This window comes from Mustela putorius, unplaced genomic scaffold (genome assembly GCF_011764305.1).
Source record: "Mustela putorius furo isolate JIRA1106 unplaced genomic scaffold, ASM1176430v1.1 tig00000139_pilon_pilon_pilon, whole genome shotgun sequence".
NCBI lineage: Eukaryota > Metazoa > Chordata > Mammalia > Carnivora > Mustelidae > Mustela > Mustela putorius.
Window position 1 is genome coordinate 8,726,935 of NW_025421293.1, and position 18,868 is coordinate 8,745,802.

Here is an 18,868-nt window from a genome sequence, read left to right on the forward strand (position 1 = left end):
ACTTTCCTGCCACTCTCCTATGATCATGCCAATAAGACATTATTAGAGAAGGAACTCAAATCTGGAAGTCAGGAAAAAGGCAGCATGGGAGATGTTGTGGTTGAACAGGGCATGGAACAGGATATATATATATATATATATATATATATATATACACACACACACACACATACACTTATATTTTTAAATTTTTATTTAAATTATTTATTTAAATATTTTAAATATTATTTAAATTTCATTTTTAGGGGCACCTGGGTGGCTCAGTCAGTTGTGTTCAATTAAATGTCCAATTCTCGGTCTCAGCTCAGGTCTTGATCTCAGGGTTTTGAGTTCAAGGTCCAGGTTGGGCTCCACGCTAGGCATGGAGACTACTTAAAAAATCTTATTTTAAAGTAGCCTCTACACCCAGTCCAGGGCTCGAACTCACAGCCCCAGAATCCCGAGTTGCATGCTCCATCGACTGAGTCAGCGAGGTGCCTCAGAAATGCCAAATTCTGTTGGCAGATAAAGGACAAATTGTGTAAGGACAGGGATGGTGTCTGTCGTGTTCGTTTTTCTGTCTCTAGTGCTTGGCCCATTGCTTGACAGAGAGAAAGACAATCAAATAACACTTACAAAAATAGACCAACGGATACATGAGCAAAGGCAAAAAGAGATGGTGCCAGACCTATGTGAGGGTCACTAAGGCCAATTTGGTGCAAACTGGGCTCATGAAGATTGAGGGGTTGGACAGGTGGGGTGACAAATTCAAAAGGGAGGTTGGAATCAGGTTCTGGAGGGCCCCAATCCAACGAATATCCAATACCATCCAATGAATGAGCCACATCCCACTCCTGCGTCTTGCCCCTAACATCCTGTGGGCTCTGCGTACCCCACCCTCTACTCAGTGGTTCTTGGCCTTTTCTGTCATCTCCTCCCTTGCCAGTTAACCTCAAGATAATTAAATTTTTTTTTTAATTCAAAACTTTATTTTCTTTCAAGATAGTTTTCTCTTTTTTAAAGTAGTCTCCATTACACCCAGCATGGAGCCCAGCGCAGGGCTTGAACTCAAGACCCTGGGATTAAGACCTGAGCGGAAATCAAGAGTCAGATGCTTAACTGACCAAGCCATCCAGGCGACCCCCAAGATAATTTTAAATGCATAAAATAAAATACGGAGGATATGAAGGGAGTCAATTACATGGAAACACAGGTCTTCCCACGTACACTTGGGGCTGACGGGCTGTTTGCAGAGTGGTCCGCCAATATAGAGCGATATGCAATTCCAAAGTGGCTGAGGAATTGCCAAGAAGAAGACAGTTTGTGGCAATGAGGTCCTCTTGGGGTGGGGTGTTCTCAGAGCCCACTTGAACTTGGTCCTGCCTGCAGGAGAATCTGTTGCTGGTTCTCTGTTGGGCGGGCAGGAGGTGCTCGTGGAAGGATCCGCATTTGCTCCTCTAGGCCCCTCATCCTTCCTGGTGTGGCTGGTGATGCCCACCGCCCATCCCCACCATCACTCATGTCCCTTGTCAGGCCCTCCCCTCCGCCACTCACGCCCCACTGGTGAAGAACAATCTTTTCTCTCTTTTTGGCAGCTGTCTTAGCCTTCACTTCCTTCTCTGAAATCTGAATCCCTCCAGGAAACTTCTCTGGGTGTCTGAGTGGCTCTGGGTCCCTCTCCCCTTCCCCCAGAGCTGGCCAGGACTGGGGTCTCTAGAGGTTCCCACACCCTGCCTACCCCAACCCATCTCTCCTGCTGTGGGGGGGTGGGTGGGAACTCGCATTCCAGTCTGCCTTAGCTTGGCCTGTTCCTGTGGACTTTGGGTTTCGTTATTGATCTGAAATTTTTCTCCTGTCATGTGGTTTTTTCAAATTTGTTCAAGGGGCCAGAAGTTGTTTTGAAATACCACTGGCTGAATTGTTTCCTTCTGAGTTATTTGGTTTCTCTTCCATGACCAAGTATCAAAGACAGTATTTTCACATGTTGTGCACCCAATTAGGCATGAGAAAAACTACGAATGAGAGAGAGAAGCAAAAGTTCCATGGGGCTTAACCAGGCAAGTTTCTCCCTGGGGAGCTCAAGATAAGGACAGAATCTGAACTTAGGTACCTTCCTTGAGGGTCAGGAGTGAGCCGGCAATGTCCTTCCCTGTTCTCATTCTTGTCCTGAATGCAGAGCTTTTAAGAATTAGTTTTAGTGGGTTAGGGGCGCCTGGGTGGCTCAGTGGATTAAGCCTCTGCCTTTGGCTCAGGGTCTTGGGATCGAGCCCCACATAGGGGTCTCTGCTCGTCAGGGAGCCTGCTTCCCCCCTGCCCCACCCTCTGCCTACTTGTGATCTCTCTCTCTCTCTCTGTCAAATAAATAAATAAAATCTTAAAAAAAAAAAAAGGAATTATTTTTAGTGGGTTAAGTAGGATTCTGAGGAACATCATTCCATACTTTGAAGCCCTCTTTCTCTTCCACTGGGTCTTTGACATGCTATGTCCCCTCTTGTCAAGGTTTCTTGACCCTCCTCTTGCTCATTGCTGGTGAGTAGAACACAGGGAGCACTGAACACTTAGTCCCGGGAGCAGGTGATCCCTCCGAGCATATCAGGGCTTTCCTCCTCCAGGCAGGCCTTAGCCACTTGACTGGGATGTTCTCAGATTCCCACTTCTGATTGGCGTCCAGGTCTACAGGGTCCAAGGCCATGCAGGCTAGGATTTCTTTGTTGAATTTGATGAATCCATTCATTGGGGTAGGTGTATCTCCAGAACACTACCCTGCTTTTTAAATTTTTTACTCTAGAGCTCTCAGTTCAAATTCTGCAGAAGGAGCAAGACCCTGAATGTAGCCCCTGCTCCGCCGCCAGCTAGTCTGGCCTCATTTCCATCTCTGTTGTGTTTCTTAACATTTTTTTATTAGTGATTTTAGCCTATAAAGCTATAAAAGCAGTTGACGGTTGAGTTAGTTTTTTGTTTAAAATAAATTTCCGGGGGTGCCTGGATGCTTTAGTCAGTTGAACATCCAACTCGTGGAGGGTCATGATCTCAGGGTTGTGAGATTTAGTCCCAAGTCAGGCTCTGCGCTCAGTGTGGAGTCTGCTTCAGATTCTCTCTCCCTCTTCCTAACTCTCTCTCTCTCTTAAATAAATAAATAAACAAATAAAATCTTTTAAAAAATAATAAAATAAATGTTCAGTGGGTGCCTGGGTGGCTCAGTCAGTGGAGCACGTGACTCTTGATCTCAGGGCTCTAATTTTTTTTTAAGATTTTATTTATTTATTTGACAGATGGAGATCACAGAGAGGCAGAGAGAATGGAGGAAGCAGGCTCCCTGCTGAGCAGAGAGCCTGATGCAGGACTCGATCCCAAGACCCTGGGATAATGACCTGAGCCAAAGGCTGAGGCTTAACCCACTGAGTCACCCAGGCTCAGGCGCCCCACCTTTCTATGTTCTATTCAACAGCAACCTCCTCACCAATCATATTAATCTTGTCTCAACACATGCAGAGAGTCACCAAAGAGAACTGTGGGAGCGCCTTTTGGATGTGACCCTGCCTCACCAGTAGGAGCAATCATTTTGTGAGCGGCAGAGCTCGCACCGACAACTGGTTAACCCAGCACAGAGGTGGGGGTGGCACGGTCAAGGGTGCATTGGGGCAGGGCAATCTGCCATGGGCCTTGAGTTTCCTGCATGTTCTTACAACGCCAAGCCTTGTGTGATCTTTATCTGGGCCATATCTCAGGGCAGTGTTTGCAGTGAGCGACCTTAAGAGATGACTTTTGGAGAAAGATGGGATTCATGATAACTCACTGGAAAAGCATGCATTCCTCAAGGTCAGTGTTCCTTGACTGTACCCCAAGCCTACTGCCTGTGGAGCATCCGCTTGCATTCCTTTAGAGTTACTGTCTGGGATTTAGGGGTGCAGGGCAACCCTGGTCAACATGATGCTCATACTGCTTGCCTTGCCATGACCCACAGTCCTTTGTCTATGTCCCAGAGTTCTCCTGTCTTCTGCCAGCATCCATGAAACAGTAACAGGTTAATATATGGGCTCCAGTAGGGTTAAATCCCAAACTCTGACAAGCCCTTGCCAGAGGGGATGGTCCCATGTCCCTCCCGTCTGCATTTGGATCCCTGCTGGCAGGGGGGCTTCTGTGTGCCGAGGTGACCAACCCGCCTGTGTGCTCCAGTCTTGGTAGAGGGGGGTTGAGCAGGGAAGGAAGTGAGCAGCGCTGATATGCTGGTGCAACTTTGGGAAAGCTGGTCTACCACCGCAGGGCGAACAGGGTGATCAAGCCCTCACTGCTGGCCCCCTGGAGCTGTGGCCGACCTGCACACCTAGTGTCCTTACTTCTGGTCCAAGCCAGACATTGCCACTCAGATGGGTGTTTCTTGAGCCTTAGAGGTGATATCCCATTTGCCACAAGAGGGCGCTTACGCGTGGCTGGGAGAGAGACATCAGACCTGCGGACGCTCCTCTGTCAGTTGAACAGAATTTATTTCCTTGGATATCTTGTGAATATTGACGGAACCCGACACAACAATATTCGTAGGTGTTCCAAAACCAAATAAAAACCTATTCTTAATCTTTATATTACTTGCAATTTGTCTTTGCATTCGACTGAAGAGTTCAACTGTCCAGTTGTGGGGTGGTAGAGTGATTATGTGAGCTCCTTTATTCTTTTACTATTCTCCCCCATTCCCAATTTCCAGACCTCCTCATCAACCCCACCCATTTTCAATAACACTCCGTTATTTTATCCTCTCTGAACAGACACTCTCTGGGATCAATATGATCCCTAACAAGGCTGCCTCTTCACTCTTTCTGATTATTCAAAACAGTAACGTTTAACACGGTGGAAGTTTTGCTTAGTGATCCTGGTTTCATGGACAGCCTGTCTGCGTTTGATCCCAGCTCACCACCACCTACTAAATTTGCGACCTTCAGCAAATTAGGTAATTCCTCTGTGTTTCAGCTTCCTCATTGCTAATTATAGTAATAGCTTTGTCACAGAGGTGTTTCGGGGTGTGAATTAAATATGATCACAGGTACCCGGGACATAGTCCTTCCTTGATAAATGCCATCTATTATAATCACCTAGTGTTTTCCTCTTTCTCTCTTTATCTGTCACCTCTGTCACTAATGACTTCTGAACTCAACTTTTCTGTCCCAGGCAAAGTCCTTTCCAGTCCTCTGTGCCTTAATCATGCCTGCGTAGGAGACATAGTCCAGGCTCTTTCCCTGATTCATCCTCCTGGAGATTCTTTGCAGCTATGGGGATGTTTTGTTCTTGAATCCCACTCTTTGCTCTTAATTTTGTGCCTTGGTATCAACAACTTATGGGGTCTGAGGAACTGGCCCCTTGTCTTGCTTGGCATCTTACAGTTTGTATGACCCACAGACATGATGCATTCTGAGTCCACTTCCTCTTATGTAAAATAGCCTGGAGGATCCTTCGGGTTCCATGTGGCTGTAACAGTCGACGGAAAGGAATTCATTCAGGGAAAACTCTGAATGGACTGTGAACTCTGGACCGTGTTTAATGAGAAGACTGTAAATGCTGAGCAATTTCCTTGGCAATGGGGGAAACAGGATGGGCCGAGAGAAATGCCATCCCTTGTTCACATGGACCTTACACAGGCCAGTTTTTAAAAATTGGAATTCTCACAATAACTGTTAAGAGGAATTGTTAATGCAAAGTAGTCCAGATGATTAAGTCGCTTGATTAAGCCACTGTGAAGTATCTAGTGACTAGCAGAGCCACCACATGAATGACCCCAGAATGGGGTCAGAATGACCCCAAAGTCGCTCATTTTCTACCCACCAACCCTGCGCAGGGGTGAGTCTGATGCTTTCTAAAGTGGGGTCAGCCTCAGATGGGTCGGGGGTTTGGTCAGATCTACCTGGATGAGTGCTGATTCTGACACCACTTCCCATGTGAGAGCTGAGAGTCTGGAAGTGAGGAAGGGAATATGACAGGGAAGGCGGAGATGCATTGTGGGGTGGGGTGGGGTGCAGAGTCTCTGCATATTTTTACCTGTGTTTTTTGTTGATCATTGGGGTTCTGATATTTCTTTCCTAACTCCTGTTTTCATGCCTACTAGGGATTGCTCCTTGAGCTTGTGGAAATAGCATAGTACTCAGTCTGCTGCCATCGTCTCTCCTTGGATTAGTCCATGATATCTAAAGACATCATGGTCTTATGAACCTAGTCGAATGAACTTGGCTTTCTTCTTGTCCTCCATCCCCACCACTTGGTTCTAGGACCCCAGGGCTTCCTGCCTTTATAATCATGGAGAAAGAAGGTCTGATTGTTGGGAGTGGGGCAGGACCTAAGACCTGGGGAAGACTTCACTAGATCTGGAAAATCTTGTATAATGGAAGTCACAGGTTAAGGACCTGCCGAAGTGGAGAACACTTTGACGTATGGGTCAAGTGTGAGTCCCACTGTGGGGCAGCAGAAGGTCAAGGAGGAAAATCTTGGTCTTTGGGATCAACAGCTATTCATGGCCTCTGGTCTCCAGGCCTTTCTTCCTGTGAGCCTCCTAGCATTGCATGTTTGAATGGGGCAAGAGCTTGCAAAGCTTTATATGGTACAAAGTTCAGGAAGGAGAATTTTCTAGAAATGCTGGTAATGAGCCAGATGGGATTCAGCATGGAAAAAAAAGACCAGGGTGCTGCCTCTGTATCACCAGTTCTTTTGAGTAAACTTGCTGCTAAGTTGAATTCTTGCCATACTGGAGAGAAATGCATTTGTTGAATATTTGATAATATCACAGATTTTTAATCTTAAGAAATTATTAGTTTATATTTTTGTTTCTTCCAGATGTTCATGTGATGATGGGTGTAGGACTGGCTGAGCGCTCCCGGTCGGGCAGGATCCCAGGGGCAGTGCTGCTGCATTCCGTTCTCTGAGCAGGTGTCTTCCTTCTTGTTCTGCCGCTTTCCATCTGCTGGCCCCTCCTCAGCCCTTGCCCGTAGTTGTTTCTCACTCAAAACCAGATAGAGACATCCAGCTGTGGAAAAGGAAGGAAGGAGGGAGGAAAGATTTTGCCGGTCCTAGTGGATACAGAGACGCCAGGCCTCCACACTTCTTTCTACCCCTCACCCTTGGGCGATCCCTGCACGCTGCTGCTCCAGGTCAGGGCACAGGCCATCACCATATGGCTGGGGGAGGAGGCTGGTCTCAAAGAGCGCACTGTTTGGCGGAATAAAGGAGTGGGATGCGAGTTCTCTTTACCCTCAGGGGCTTCTTTCCTGGCACCAATCCTCAGAAACTTATTGTGAAAGAGAAGTTTGTCTGGGTGCTTTAGCGTCTTATCAGAGGCTTAGAAACAACTAGGCAAAAACCCTCTCTCCCCAACCCCCCCGGCACCAAACTTAGCCTCCTCCCCTGATACCCACACTGACCCGGGCACTGAGGACATTTATAAATGGAGCCATTGAGGAATCTGGAGAAATTCATCCAACTTTGAAAAGTGCCCCTATTCCTTGGGCTCTGTGCACCTCCCCACTTCCCACCCCCACTTCAGACATTTAGACAAGGACTTTGGTCACTCTGGCTGGACCATCTGCATAGCCCTGAATGCAGGGTCATAGCTCTTGGTTTCCAAGGAGACAATCACATGCTGTAAGCAAAGATGTGCTAAAGGCACCTAGCTCAGTGCTAAGTTAGGTGCTAAAGCCACCTAACTCAGTGCTCTTCCTTGAGAAGCTATTTGGCAGAGAGGGAAGAGTCTGACCCTAGAGTCACCTTTAGCTCCCATCCTGCCTCTTCCAGAGCAGAAGGAAATGAAATAGAGATCAGAAACACAAGAGAAAAGGGCAGTGAAACTAAGAGCTGCTTTTTTTGAAAAGATAAATCAAAAGAACAAAACTTTAGCTAGGCTTCCAAGAAAAAAAGAGAGGACTCCACAAAATTACAAACAAGAAAGGACATATTACAATGGATACCCAAAATACAAAGGAGCATAGGACACTATTATGAACAATTATATAACAACAAATTGGACAACCTAGGAGAAATGGATAAATTCCTAGAAACATATGAGCTACCAAATCTGAATCATGAATAGAAAATCTGAACAGCAGATCAATGGTAAGTAAGGAAATTGAATTAGTGACCAAAAAATCCCCCAATATTAAAGTCTAAGACCAGATGGCTTTGCAGGTGAATTTTACCAAAAATGAAAAAAATTAATGCCAGTCCTTCTCAAACTCTTCCAAAATATAGAAAAGGAGGAAATACCTCCAAAATAATTTTACAAGGTTAGCATTACTTTGATAGCAAAACCAGACAAGGATATTACAAGAAAAGAAACTATAGACCAATAACCCTAATGCATATAAATGCAAAAATTCTCAACAAAATACTAGCAAACTAAATTCAACAGCAAATTAAAAGCATTGGACACCATGACAAAGTGGAATTTATCCCTGGGATGCAAGGTTGCTGCAATATATACAAAGCAATAAGTGTGATGAAATTATATTAATAGAATGAAAGACAAACATCATATGATCACCTAATTGATACAGAAAAAGCGTTTGACAAAATTCAGTGCCCTTTCATGACAAAAACTCTCAAAAAGTTGGGTACAGAAGGTACACATCTCAACATAATAAAAGCGATGTATGATAAACCCTTGGCTAACATCATACTCAACAGTGATAGGGTTGAATGCTTTCCCTCTAAGATTGGAAACAAGAAAAAATGATCTTATCACCACTCCTATTCAGCATAGTAGTGGAAATAGTAGTGGGAGCCAGAGCAATTAGGCAAGAAAGAGAAATAAAATGTATCCAAGTGGAAAGGTAGAAGTCAAACTGTTTCTATTTGCTGATGACAAGATCTAGTGTATAGAAAAGCCTAGAGACCCTACCCAAAACATGTTAGAACTGATCAACGAGTTCAGTAAAGTTGCAGAATACAAAATCAACATACAAAAATGAGCTGTGTTTCTATATACCAACAATGAACTGGATGAAAAAGAAATAAACAATTCCACTTATAATAGCATAAGAAACAATAAGATACTTGTAAATAAATTTAACCAAGGGACTGAAGGTTCTTTATTTTTTAACTTATTATTATTTTTAAAGATTTTATTTATTTGACAGGGAGATGCAGTGAGAGAGGGAACACAAGCTGGGGGAGTGGGAGAGGGAGAGGGAGAAGCAAGCTTCCCTCCAAGCAGGGAGCCCGATGTGGGGCTCGATCCCAGGACCCTGGGATCATGACCCGAGCTGAAGGCAGACGCTTAACGACTGAGCCACCCAGGTGCCCCTGAAGGATCTTTATACAAAATACTATAATAAGTCTTGATAAATGAAACTGAAGAGATGAATAATTGGAAATATACTCCATGTTCATGGATTGGGAAAGTTAATTTTGTTAAAATGCCCATACTACCCAAATCCGTCTATAGATTCAATGCAATCTCTATCAAAATTCTAACAGCATTTTTCATAGAAATAGAAAAAGCAAAGCTTTGATTTGTACGGAACCACAAAAGACCCCAAACAGCCAAAGCAATCTTGAGAAGAACAAAGCTTGCGGCCTCACACTTCCTGATTTCAAGCCGCATTATAAAGCTTATAGTAATCAGAGGGTATAGAACTGGCATTAAAAACAGACACAGCGACCAATGGAACAGAATCAAGAACCCAGAAATAAACCCATGCATATATAGCCAACTAATATTTGACAAGAAAACCAAGCATACTCAATGAGGGAAGGATAATCTCGTTAATAAATGGTGTTGCAAAAATTGAATATTCACTTGTAAAAGAACGAAACTGGACCTCTGTCTTACTACACTGCTCACAAAAATTAGCTGAAAATGAATTGATGACCTAAACATAAGACCTGAAACTGTAGAACTCCCAGGAGAAAATATAGGGAAAAATCTCCTTGAGATTTATCTTGGCAATGATTTTTTGGATATGACACTAAAAGGACAAGCATCATTCAACATCAAAGTAAAATGTTTCTGTAGAGCAAAAGAAACAATTAGGAAAATGGAAACATAACCTTTGGAATGGGAGAAAATACTTGCAAACTCTAATAGTGGGTTAATATCCAATATATATAAGCAACTCGTATAACTTGCTAGCAAAAACACCTCCCAAACAATCCAAATTAAAAATGTGCAGAGGGAGGCGCCTGGATGGCTCCATCAGAAGAGCGTGTGACTCTTGATCTCAGAGTTATGAGTTCAAGTCCCATGCTGAGTGTAGAGATTACTAAAATAAATAAATAAACTACAATGTGTGAGGACTTGAATAGCCTTTTTTTTTTTTTTCCCACAGAGAAGATACACAAATGGCCAACAAATATATCAAAAGGTGCTCAACATTACCAATCATCAGGGAAATGCTGGTAAAAACCACAGTGGGGTATCATCTCACACCTGTTGGAATGGCTGTTATGAAAAAGACAAGAGGCAATAAATCTTGGTTTGGATGTGGAGAAAGAGAACCCTGGGGCACCACTGGTGGGAATTTAAACACTATGGAAAAGAGTATGATGGTTTTTCAAAACTAAACAACAAAACAAGACAAAGAAAAACAAAGTGCATTGTTCTTTAGCAATTCCACATCTGGGAATATATCCAAAGAAAATGAAATCAGGACCTCAAAGAGATCTCTGAACTCCCATGTTCACTGCAGCATTATTTACAATAGCCACAGTGTGGAGACAACTTAAATGTCCATCTGTGGATGAACGAATAAGCAAAATGGCACACACACACACACACACACACACACACACACTCCGTGTGTGTGCACGCATGTGGACACACTGAAATATTATTCAGCCATGAAAATGAAGGACAGCCTGCTGTTTGTGATGACATGGATGGGCTTGGAGGGCATTATGCTAAGTGAAATGAACCAGATAAGAAAAGAGAAATACTGCATGCTCTCACATATATGCAGAATTTAAAAACACTGAACTCATAGAAACAGAGAGTAGAATGGCGGCTGCCAGGGCCTGAGGGGTGAGGGACATGGGGAGATGTTGGTCAAAGGGTACTGTCCGTTATAACAGGAGTAAGTGACTATAGTTAAATACTGTATTGTCTACTTGGAAGTTGCTGTGAGGAGAACTATAACGTTCCTGCCATAACATCAACAACAATAACAAAAAAATGGTAATTATCAATTGTGAGGTAAAGGATGAGTTAACTAACCTTATTGGGGTAAACATTCTGTAATGTATATGTATATTAAATCATCGCGTAGTATACTTTACATCGCATGCTATTATATGTCAATTATACCCTAATAGTTGGGAAAAAAGTGCTGGAAAGTATATGGAGAAAATGAAAAATCTACATTGCCACTGGGAATGTAAAATGTTGCTGCCACTTTGGAAAACAATCTGTCAGTTCTTCAAAAAGTTAAATATCAATTTTCTATAAATGAAAACCCAGGTCCACACAAAAGCTTGTACACAAATATTCACAGTGGCATTATCTGAAAAGGGGCACAACCAAAATGCCCATTAACTGATGAATGAATAAATAAAAATGGTATATCCATGCAATAGAATATTATTTAGCAATAAAAAGGAGTGAAGTCTTGGGCGCCTGGGTGGCTCAGTGGGTTAAGCCACTGCCTTCAGGTCATGCCACTCAGGTCATGATCTCAGGGTCCTGGGATAGAGTCCTGCATCAGGCTCTCTGCTCAGCGGGGAGCCTGCTTCCTCCTCTCTCTCTGCCTGCCTCTCTGCCTACTTGTGATCTTTATCAAATAAATAAATTAAACCTTTAAAAAAAATAAATAAAATCTTAAAAAAAAAGAGAGATCAAGAAAAGCCACCTTCATGCAAATCCTAAGCTCTTGACAGGTTTCCGAGCCAAGTTAGTTCTGAGCACTGTTAATTTTAAGTAAGTTAGACGGAGAGCCTATTGATTGAAGATGCAGTTGGAGCTCCATGTGGACAGAGTCATGTCAGGTGTATGTAGTAGTGATTCCCTGAGTGTTTCCCCATGGTAACCTACGGCCATTTACTCAAAGAAGCCATGCAACAGGGAAGGGGAATCCTGAAATCTTCTGAGGACAGTTGGATACATGATTTGACTTGACACTGACAAGCCTGAGGACACTCCACCATAATGCATATGGAGGTCTGGCAATAAATGGAGACCTGGTCCAGTTCTCTCTCCTAGTACATCTTATAGTCACTGGCTCTACCCATATGGTAGTCCCATATGGTAGCCACTTTCCATGCTCCAGAATGTAAAATTAGGATGGATAAGCTTAGTGTGTGGCTAAATCCAACATAGGTTCCTTGACCAATGGAGTAATACTATTACAATTGACCCTTCAAACCTACGTTGTTTGGGTTTGAACTGTGTGGGTCCACTTATATGAAGATTTTTTTCTTTTCTTTTTTTTTAAATTGCAATATATATATTTTTTAAAATTTAAATTCAATTAATTAACAAAAATGTATTATTAGTTTCAGAGGTAGAAGTCGGTGATTCATCAGTCTTATATAATACACAGGGCTCATTACTTCACATGCCCTCCTTAGTGTCATCACCCAGTTACCCTATCCTCCCACAGAACTGGAACATTTTCTTTTCTTCTTTTTTTTTTTTGCCTCTATGATTAGGCATAAATTTTATGGTTTGTCTCCCTCTCTGATTTCATCTTGTTTTATTTTTTTCTCTGTTCCCCTCATTAACCTCTGTTTTGTTGCTTAAATTCCACATGAGTGAAAGCATATGATAATTGTCTTTCTCTGATGGACTTATTTTGCTTAGCGTAATATTCTCTAGTACCATCCATGTTGCTGCAAATGGCAAGATTTCATTTTTTTTGGTGGCTGAGTAGTATTCCATTGTGTATATATACCACATCTTCTTTATTCATTCATCTGTCAATGGACATTGGGCTCTTTCCACAGTCTGGCTATTGTGGACACTGCTGCTATAAACATTGGGGTACAGGTACCTCTTTGGACCACTACATTTGTATGTTTAGGATAAATACCCAGTAGTGTGTTGATGGGTCATAAGGTAGCACTTTTCAACTTTTTGAGGAACCTCCATACTGTTTTCCAGAGTGGCAGCACCAGCTTGCATTCCCACCAATAGTGTAAGGGTGTTCCCCTTTATCCGCATCCTTGCCAACATCTGCCATTGCCTGACTTACTAATTTTAGCCATCAGGCTGGTGTAAGGTGGTATCTCATTGTGGTTTTGATTTGTATTTCCCTGATGTTGAGGGATGTTGAGCATTTTATCATGTGTCTGTTGGCTATTTGGATGTCTTCTTTGGAGAAATGTCTGCTCATGTCTTCTGCCCATTTTTTGATTGGATTATTTGTTCTTTGGGTGTTGAGTTTGATAAGTTCTTTATAGATTTTGGGTATTAGCCCTTTATCTGATAAGACATTTGCAAATATCTACTCCGATTCGGTTGTTTTTCTTTTGGTCTTGTCGACTGTTTCCTTTGCTGTGCCAAAGCTTTTTTTCTTGATGAAGTCCCAATAGTTTATTTTGGCCTTTGTTTCCCTTGCCTTTGGAGATGTGTCTAACAAGTAGATGCTCTGGCCGAGGTCAAAGCGGTTTCTCCCTGTGTTCTCCTCTACAATTTTGATGGATTCTTGTCTCACATTTAGGTCTTTCATCCATTTATCTTTGTGCATGGTGTAAGAAAATGGTCCAGTTTCATTCTTCTGCTTGTGGCTGTCCAATTTTCCCAACACCAATTGAAGAGACTGTCATTTTTCCATTGGATATTCTTTCCTGCTTTGTCGACAATTAGCTGACCACAGAGTTGAGGGTCTGTCTATTCTATTCTATGGATCTATGTGTCTGTTTTTGTACCAGCACCATACTGTATTGATGATTACAGCTTTGTAATAGAGTTTGAAGTCTGGCATTGTGATGCCACCAGCTTTGGTTTTCTTTTCCAACATCCTTTTGGCTTTTTGGCATCTTTTCTGGTTCCATACAAATTTTAGGATTACTTGTTCCATTTCTTTGAAAGAAGTTGATGGTATTTTGATAGGGATTGCATTAAATGTGTAGACTGTTCTAGGTAGCATAGACATTTTTACAATATTTGTTCTTCCAATCCATGAGCATGGAACGTTTTTTCATTTCTTTGGGTCTTCCTCAATTTATTTCATGAGTGTACCATAGTTTTCTGAGTACAGATCCTTTGCCTCTTTGGTTGGGTTTATTACTAAGTATCTTATGGGTTTTGGTGCAATCGTAAATGGGATCAAGTCCTTAATTTCCCTTTCTTCTGTTTCATTGTTAGTGTATAGAAATGCAACTGATTTCTGTACATTGATTTTTATATCCTGCCACGTTCCTGAACTCCTGTATGAGTTCTACCAATTTGAGGGTGGAGTCTTTTGGGTTTTCCACATAGAGTATCATGTCATCTGTGAAGAGTGGGAGTTTGACATCTTCTTTGCCAATTCGGATGCCCTTTTTTTTTCTTTTTGTTGTCTGATTGCTAGGGCTAGGACTTCTAGTACTATGTTGAACAGCAGTGGTGAGAGTGGGCATCCCTGCTGTGTTCCTGACCTTAGGGGGAAAGCTCTCAGTCTTTTTTCCAGTGAGAATGATATTTGCTATGGTTTTTTCATAGATGGCTTTTATGATATTGAGGTACGTGCCTTCTATCCCTACACTGTGGAGAGTTTTAATCAAAAAAGGACGCTATACTTTATCAAATGCTTTTTCTGCAACTATTGAGAGGATCATATGGTTCTTATCCCTTTCATTAATGTAGTATACTACCTTGATTGATTTGCAGATGTTGAACCACCTTCCAGCCCAGGAATAAATCTCACTTGGTTGTGGTGAATAATCCTGTTAATGTACTGTTGGATCCTACTGGTTAGCATTTTGGTGAGGATTTTTGCATCTGTATTCATTGGGGATATTGGTCTGTAGTTCTCCTTTCTGGTGAGATGTTTGTCTGGTTTTGGGATCAAAACCATAGAAAGAGCTTAGAAGTTTCCCTTCCATTTCTACTTTCTGAAAAAGCTTCAGAAGAATAAATATTAATTCTTCTGTAAATGTTTGGTAGAATTTCCCTGGGAAGCCATCCAGTCCTGGACTCTGGTTTGTTGGGAGTGTTTGATGACTGCTTCAATTTCCTTACTGGTTATGGGTCTGTTCAGGTTTTCCATTTCTTCCTGTTTCAGTTTTGGTAGTTTATACTTTTCTAGGAATGCATCCATTTCTTCCAGATTGCCTGATTTGTTGGCATATAGTTGCTCATAATATGTTCTTATAATTGTATTTCTTTGGTATTGGTTGTGATCTCTCCTCTTTCACTGATAATTTTATTAAATTGGGTCCTTTCTATTTTCTTTTTGATAAGTCTGGCTGGGGTAAGGTTAGCAATCTTATTAATTCTTTTAGCAAACCAGTTCCTAGTTTCGTTGTTCTGTTCTACTGTTGTTTCAGTTTCTATTTCATTGACTTCTGCTCTAATCTTTATTTTTTCTCTTCCCCTGCTGAGTTTAGGCTTTATTTGCTTTTCTCTCTCCAGCTCCTTTAGGTGTAGGGTTAGGTTGTATATTTGAGACCTTTCCTATTTCTTTTTTTTTTTTTAAATTTTATTTATTTATTTGACAGACGGAGATCACAGAGAAGCAGGCAGAGAAAGAGGAGGAAGCAGGCTCCCTGCTGCACAGAGAGCCCGATGCGGGGCTTGATCCCAGGACCCTGGGATCATGACCTGAGCTGAAGGCAGAGGCTTTAACCCACTGAGCCATCCAGGCGCCCCAGACTTTTCCTATTTCTTGAGAAAGGCTTGTATTGCTATATACTTCCCTCTTAGGTCTGCCTTTGTTGAATCCCAAGTGCTCTGAACAGTTGAGTTTTCATTTTCATTTGTTTCCATGAATTTTTAAAATTATTCTTTAATTTCCTGATGGACCCATTCACTCTTCAGTAGGATGTCTTTAGCCTTATTTGAAGATAATTTCAATAAACATATTGGAAACATTTTGGGGTAGATTTGAAACAATTTGAAAACTTTTGAGTCACAGATGAACCATATAGCCTAGAAATATTGAAAATATTAAGTAAAAGGTATATCATATATGTAGATACAATCTGTTTTATCATTTACTACCATGAAAAATCATGGGTCTATTTTATTTTATTTTTTTAAGATTTTTAAAGAAGTAATCTCTACACCCAATATGGGGCTTGAACTCACAACCCGGAGATTAAGAGTCATATGCTCCACTGAGTGAGCCAGTTAGGTGCCCCCACAAATCTTATTTTAAAAAGTTAAAATTTATCAAAACTTACACACACACTTGCAGACTATACACGGTGCTATTTGCAATCAAGAGAAATGTAAACACATGTAAAGATGTGGTCTTAAATCCTAACTGCACAAAATTAGCTGCAGTACATATTTTACCGTCATGATTTCATAACCACTTCCTGTTGCTACTGAGGTGAACTCAAGTGTGAGTACCCATTTAAAACATCAGATGCTGGGGCGCCTGGGTGGCTCAGTGGGTTAAAGCCTCTGCCTTCGGCTCGGGTCATGATTCCAGGGTCCTGGGATGGAGCCCCACGTTGGGCTCTGCTCAGCAGGGAGCCTGCTTCTTCCTCTCTCTCTGCCTGCCTCTCTGCCTACCTGTGATCTTTCTCTCTGTCAAATAAATAAATAAAATCTTAAAAAAAAAATAAAACATCAGATGCTAATCATCTCCCAGAGAGCAGTTCCTCTCTCCAGGAAATGGCGTATTGCAATAAAAATGATCTCTTGCAGTTCTATTACTGGTTGAGTTTTTGGAGAGTCAAAAGTTATACATGGGTTTTCAAAGGCACAGGGGTCAGTGTCCCTAACCCATGCACCGTTCAAGAGTCAAATGTGGGTCGCAAAGGCTAAATGAACCCTTCTCCCCACAAATTCACACTCGGCCAAGATAGTAAATGGAAAACAATATTACATCGTAGGAGAAATAGCAGAAATCAGGGGCATCTACAAATAATTACGAAATGCATGGGAGTGGTCTCCATTGTATTCCCACTGAATTCATTAGTCTGGGCCCTCAATAATGGATAATAGAATGGATAATAACAGACAGCGGTGGACCACTGAAAAATTAACCCAGTAAGAGCCCCAATTTTTTAAAAAAGATTTTATTTTATTTATTTGATAGACGGAGATCACAAGTAGGCAGAGAGGCAGACAGAAAAAGAGGAGGAAGCAGGTTCCCCGCGGAGCAGAGAGCCCGATGTGGGGCTCCATCCCAGGACACTGAGATCACGACCTGAGCTGAAGGTAGAGGCTTTAACCCACTGAGCCACCCAGGCGCCCATAGGAGCCCCAATTTTTAACCATTGCACCAGATGTAGTATAGTTAGCAGAGCAAAATAACATAGATTTTGTTATGTGGTAAGAAGCTATTGATCTGATTAGTATACAAACTGATTCAATGTTAGAAATATGTGTAAAATCCTTATCATAACTAGCAGTGAATAATGTATAGAATTGTCCAATCACTATATCATACATTTGAAACTAATATTAACACTGCATGTTAACTCTCCTGGAATTAAAAATTTACATCTATAAATCTATATATCTCTCTATATACGCATCGAGCATATATAAATATATAATGATTAAAATAATTATTATTGACTTGTATTTCAAAATGTTCTAATTTCTTTTTCTTTTTTTTATGATTTTATATATTCATTTGACAGAGAGGGAGAGCGCACAAGCAGTGTGAGCAGTAGACAGAGGGAAAGGGAGAAGCAGGCTTCCCATTGAGCAAGGAGCCCAGACACGGGGCTCAATACCAATCCCAGGACCCTGGGATCACAACCTGAGCTGAAGACAGATGTTTAACCAACTGAGCCACCCAGCTGCTCCCAAAAAGTCAAAATTTCAACATAAATTCATCTCTGGCTATTTTACTTTTACTTTTATTTTTTTTTAAGGTGGCCTTCACACCCAGCATGGGGTTTGATCTCACAACCCTGAGATGATGACCACAGCTGAAACCAAGAGTCAGATGCTTAGCCGACTGTGCCACTCAGGCTCCTCATGAAGAAATTTTATTATTTTTTAAAATTTTTATTTGCATTTATTCTGTGCAAATTTACTCTTGGGCCGTAAGTTTTTGTTTCTTCAGTTTCCTCTGGGATATCTTTTTCTTCTGTGCAACCTCCTCTTCTGGTTTAGGAACAATCTGCTCTTTTTCAGTAAGGATCATCTCAGTGTGGCAGGGAGAGCTCATGTATGGGTTAATGCGACCATGAGCCCTGTAAGTCCTACGCCACATCTTGGGGGCTTTGTTCACCTGAATGTGCTCAATGACCAGGGAATCGACATCTAAACCCTTAAGTTCAACATTACTCTCTGCATTTGTAAGCATGTGCAGTAAAAATTCAGCACTCTTCTTGGGCCACCGACCTCGTGTCCCGCCCCACTGTTTGGCCTGGGCACACCTACCAACTCCACCACTGTAGTGACGGAATGGCACACACTGCTTCTGCAAAGTGACGTCTTTCAGATACTTGGTGACTTTTCGGATATGCATACCCTTGATGGCCTGAGCAGTTTCATGTGTGTTCTTAAAGTGAACACGGAGATTTGAACCTCTTGACTTGCATGATTTCGTAGGGTTTTCCGGGTCAAGCGGATAGCAAATGATTTTCAGAGGTCACCCCAGGCCGCTGAGAGGAAGAGCACGAGGAAATTTCTTACCAAATTCACTATTGGCTGAAAGTGTCTCTTAATATAATCAACTCTATTACCATAATTTCTATTAGAACAGACAGCTTTTTTTTTTTTAAAGATTTGATTTATTTATTTGACAGACAGAGATCACAAGTAGGCAGAGAGAGAGTGGGGGAAGCAGACTCAGCTGAGCAGAGAGCCTGATGT

General features: G+C 42.0%; 1 protein-coding gene and 1 long non-coding RNA gene across 2 annotated transcripts; one reads left to right on the top strand and one right to left on the bottom strand.

Annotated features, from left to right (window-relative positions):
- The first annotated feature begins 4,788 nt into the window (after positions 1-4,788).
- On the top strand, positions 4,789-10,794 carry LOC123390701. Its single transcript, XR_006605261.1, has 3 exons — positions 4,789-4,921; positions 6,793-6,885; positions 10,278-10,794. It is a non-coding gene; the product is annotated as an uncharacterized LOC123390701 (long non-coding RNA).
- A 7,254-nt stretch (positions 10,795-18,048) lies between these two features.
- LOC101680797 (60S ribosomal protein L17-like) lies at positions 18,049-18,650 on the bottom strand. Its single transcript, XM_045075080.1, has one exon. It carries the CDS (start codon positions 18,519-18,521, stop codon positions 18,081-18,083), a length of 441 nt encoding a protein of 146 aa, XP_044931015.1. The 5' UTR covers positions 18,522-18,650; the 3' UTR covers positions 18,049-18,080.
- Between the last annotated feature and the right edge of the window lie 218 nt (positions 18,651-18,868).